The 547-nt window shown below is 38.6% G+C and overlaps 1 protein-coding gene across 1 annotated transcript; it reads left to right on the top strand.

Moving 5' to 3' along the window:
- Window positions 1-372: 372 nt before the first annotated feature.
- SARC_18252 (hypothetical protein) lies at window positions 373-547 on the top strand (the record flags this gene model as incomplete). The annotated part of the gene is made up of 1 exon (XM_014287666.1): window positions 373-547. A coding segment is annotated over one exon (175 nt), but the record flags the coding sequence as incomplete, so codon positions are not given.

The following is a 547-nucleotide window of genomic DNA, read 5'->3' as shown; positions in this document are numbered from 1 at the left end:
CCCCAATGAAATACGTTAGAATTTTTAGATAGACCCGTCTTAGATTTGAGACTGTATCATATAGATACTAAAGCATTTTTTTATTCCCGTAAAAATATCTATGCTATATTTCAAACAAGGAGCACTATGATCCTACCAAAAGTAAGTATGAAAATTACACCCTCGCAACAACCGCCAAAAATATGTATAGTCGTATGGAAATCGTATTTTATTTTAGCTTGTGTTTATTTAGTTTTTGGCGCGCACATTAACCTTTGAAATAGATGCATGTTATGCTATCCTTGCAGTATAAAAACAGGGCGATTAGTATCTTGTCCAGTACACTTCTCCAAGCCCTTCTAAGCCTATAGAACGAATCCTAGACCTGACAAGATGGCAAAAATCAACGCAACTAAAAAATCTTCTACCACTCGCAAAGCCAGTGTCACTCCAGCCACCAAGTCTACTCCTCTAGCCGTGATCTCCAAGTTTGATGTCAAGACCATGTTGAACCGCAAACCATCTGGGTTCGCCAACAAATCGACATTTGTCAAACTCTCTCCTGAAC

The sequence above is a fragment of the Sphaeroforma arctica genome (assembly GCF_001186125.1).
Source record: "Sphaeroforma arctica JP610 unplaced genomic scaffold supercont1.14912, whole genome shotgun sequence".
NCBI classification, from domain to species: Eukaryota; class Ichthyosporea; order Ichthyophonida; genus Sphaeroforma; species Sphaeroforma arctica.
This window is presented reverse-complemented; position numbering and strand designations above follow the sequence as displayed.